At 54.5% G+C, this 3,236-nt stretch overlaps 1 protein-coding gene across 1 annotated transcript; it reads left to right on the top strand.

Moving 5' to 3' along the window:
* Positions 1-1,830: 1,830 nt before the first annotated feature.
* foxe1 (forkhead box E1) lies at positions 1,831-2,952 on the top strand. Its single transcript, XM_084687519.1, has one exon. It carries the CDS (start codon positions 1,831-1,833, stop codon positions 2,950-2,952), a length of 1,122 nt encoding a protein of 373 aa, XP_084543645.1.
* Positions 2,953-3,236: the final 284 nt, after the last annotated feature.

The following is a 3,236-nucleotide window of genomic DNA, read 5'->3' as shown; positions in this document are numbered from 1 at the left end:
GTGACTCCTGTGTCTCCTGTGTCTCCTGTGACTCCTGTGTCTCCTGTGTCTCCTGTGTGTGCTGTGTCTCCTGTGTCTCCTGTGTGTGCTGTGTCTCCTGTGTCTCCTGTGTCTCCTGTGTGTGCTGTGTCTCCTGTGTCTCCTGTGTCTCCTGTGTCTCCTGTGACTCCTGTGACTCCTGTGTCTCCTGTGTCTCCTGTGACTCCTGTGTCTCCTGTGTCTCCTGTGTCTCCTGTGTGTGCTGTGTGTGCTGTGTGTGCTGTGTCTCCTGTGACTCCTGTGTCTCCTGTGACTCCTGTGTCTCCTGTGTCTCCTGTGTCTCCTGTGTCTCCTGTGTCTCCTGTGTCTCCTGTGACTCCTGTGTCTCCTGTGTCTCCTGTGTCTCCTGTGTCTCCTGTGACTCCTGTGACTCCTGTGTCTCCTGTGTCTCCTGTGTCTCCTGTGTCTCCTGTGACTCCTGTGTCTCCTGTGTCTCCTGTGTCTCCTGTGTCTCCTGTGACTCCTGTGTCTCCTGTGTCTCCTGTGTCTCCTGTGTCTCCTGTGTGTGCTGTGTGTCCTTTATAAAAATACCATCTTTAAAACAAAGTGAGGGACATGTTCCGTTAAGTCCGATAGCAGTGAGAATCCAGTGGTGTCAATAAACGGGTGCCATGTTGTTCCTGCCACTCTCAACAGGGCACAGAGATGCTGTTTGGGAGATTTGCATGCTGAAATCACAAAGCAGGTGAGGTCTGGATTAACATTTACATCTCTCTCTCTCTGTCTCTAACTCTCTCCCACCCTCTCTCTCTCAACACAGCTGCCAACCCGGCCACTGGTGCAGAGCAAACAAAGGTCTCACACAACAGCAGCCCAGGAACCACTAATAAAGCCTTTTAGTGCTAAACATCCAACCCAGCCAGAGACCATTTTGGCCCTTTTAAAATAAACTGAGGTCTAGTTTTAGAGCTGCATTTGAATGCTTAGAGGTAGAGATACTTTGTTTTTGCATCCATGGTCACAGGATGAAAGAATTCCCCTAAACATAGACTGCCAGCACAAAGCACAGCGTAGAGTAGGGTAAGGTAGAGTAGATTACAGTATGAAAGTAGAGCAGAGCATAGAGTAGAGTATAGCAGAATAGAGTAGAGCAGGTTTTAAACTAAGCTCTACTTATTGTAATACAGAGTGTAAACATTCCTATAAGCACACTATACAAACCGACTCCTCTAGTTCAGTAATCTTGCACAACCTTACTATGCTTGAATACACATGTATATGTACATAATTACTGTCTGAATCTGGTGGTTTCACTTCACTAGAAGTAGACAAATAACTGGGCCCACACTTTAAAGGTAGAGTTCTCCTGGCGACACAGTAGGGTTAGCAGAGGAGCAACAACAAGGTCTGGATCAGCAGAGGTATGTGACAGGGGCCATGTGATGTGTGACGGGGGTGTGGTTCCCTTCCTCTTACTCAGGTGTGCAGGGTTGGTTTCAGCTTCAGGTAACACACCGTCCCCCTCACACACACCCTCACAAACACACACTCGTACGGAGCTCCGCACTGTTTACCTGGAGCCTTTCCCTCATTGTGCTGCTGTGGGACCTAAGTGGAAAAGTGCCTTTCATCATTCAGAGGAGACTTTTCTTTCTCCTGAAGAGTTTGGACTGAGAGACTGAGAGTGAGTTACAATTAAAATTATATATTTCTTCTCTTATATATGAATGTTTCCAGCTGTCCAAGATAGCCTGGCCGTGTCTCAGGTGGTTCCCTGAGCTGAGGTCCTGCCGTGCCGTCCGATGACAACACCTGAACAGCTTTGGTGAGAACGAGACTCAGCCTGCGACGATGCCGGTGGTGAAAGTAGAGAAAGTGTCTTCCTCTGATCTCCCCCAGCCGGCCCCCGGCCCCCCCGCGGAGGAGACGACCCGTGGGCGTCGGAGGAAGCGCCCGCTCCAGCGCGGCAAACCTCCCTACAGCTATATCGCCCTCATCTCCATGGCGATCGCAAACTCGCCTGACCACAAGCTCACCCTGGGCTCCATCTACAAGTTCATCACGGAGCGCTTCCCGTTCTACAGAGACAACTCCAAGAAGTGGCAGAACTCCATCAGACACAACCTGACGCTGAACGACTGCTTCATCAAGATTCCCCGTGAGCCGGGCAGGCCGGGGAAGGGGAACTACTGGGCGCTGGACCCCAACGCGGAGGACATGTTTGAGAGCGGCAGCTTCCTGCGCCGCAGGAAGAGGTTCAAGCGCTGCGACTTCACCACCTACACCACGTACCTCCACGACGCCCCCGTGTTCTCGCCCGTCCCCGTGTCGAGGGCGTACGGCAGCTCAGTGTACCCTGCCAACATGGCGGGGCTGAGCCCGGGGCTGAGCCCCGCTCCCTACGGCCAGCAGCTGCCCTCGGCCTACTACCCGTCCCCCTCACCGCCTGGCTACAGCCCGGGCCAGCCACACCCCCGCATGTTCAGCATCAACACCCTCATCGGCCACCCCACCCCCTCCAGCGGCCTGGGAAGCCAGGGCCAGGAGTTGATGCAGCAGCCCGGGCGGAGCTTCAGTCCGGAGGGGACGCCCGCCGGGCCGAGCCCCTGCAGCCTGGGAGCCCCGGCCTTCCAGCCCCAGTCATGCGGAGGGGCCATGCTGTCCCGGTCCTCGGGCCACGTAGGGTTCACCTACCCTGGGCAGAACGGACACCACCACCACCCCCATCCCCACCCTCACCCTCACCACCCCCAGGGCCCCTACCCTCAGGGCCAGGGATACGGGGGGCAGGGCCGGCACCCCTCCACCACTGGGCCTGGAGACTCGGGGGACCTGTACGGCCGGGCCTCCCCGGCCCAGCTGGGACCGTTCCCCCAGTACAGCGGGGGCCCGGCCCCCCTCACCAGCGCCGGCACCTACCTACGGCACCCCGCATACTCAGGGAACATGGACAGGTTTGTGTCCGCCATGTAAAACTGGACATAGTTTATCTAATGACTGAGTTGATTGACCGTTCTTTTTAGTGATTGATTTTTGACAACTGGACAAAAAGTATGTAGACGTGGAGATCTGCAGTTAACCCGGGCAACGAGATAGACTTCTGGAGGAGAGATCGTTCAAATGTGTTTTGAGTTGTTGTGGAATTTGTAGCGTTTACTTAATAAAAAACGCTTGTTGACGAATTAAATAGGGTTGAAAGGGTCAGCGGTATTGCCCTAACCCTAACCCTAACCCTAACCCTAACCCGACCACGGCAT

Source organism: Hypomesus nipponensis, chromosome 22 (assembly GCF_054491055.1).
Source record: "Hypomesus nipponensis isolate SF chromosome 22, ASM5449105v1, whole genome shotgun sequence".
Lineage (NCBI taxonomy): Eukaryota > Metazoa > Chordata > Actinopteri > Osmeriformes > Osmeridae > Hypomesus > Hypomesus nipponensis.
This window is presented reverse-complemented; position numbering and strand designations above follow the sequence as displayed.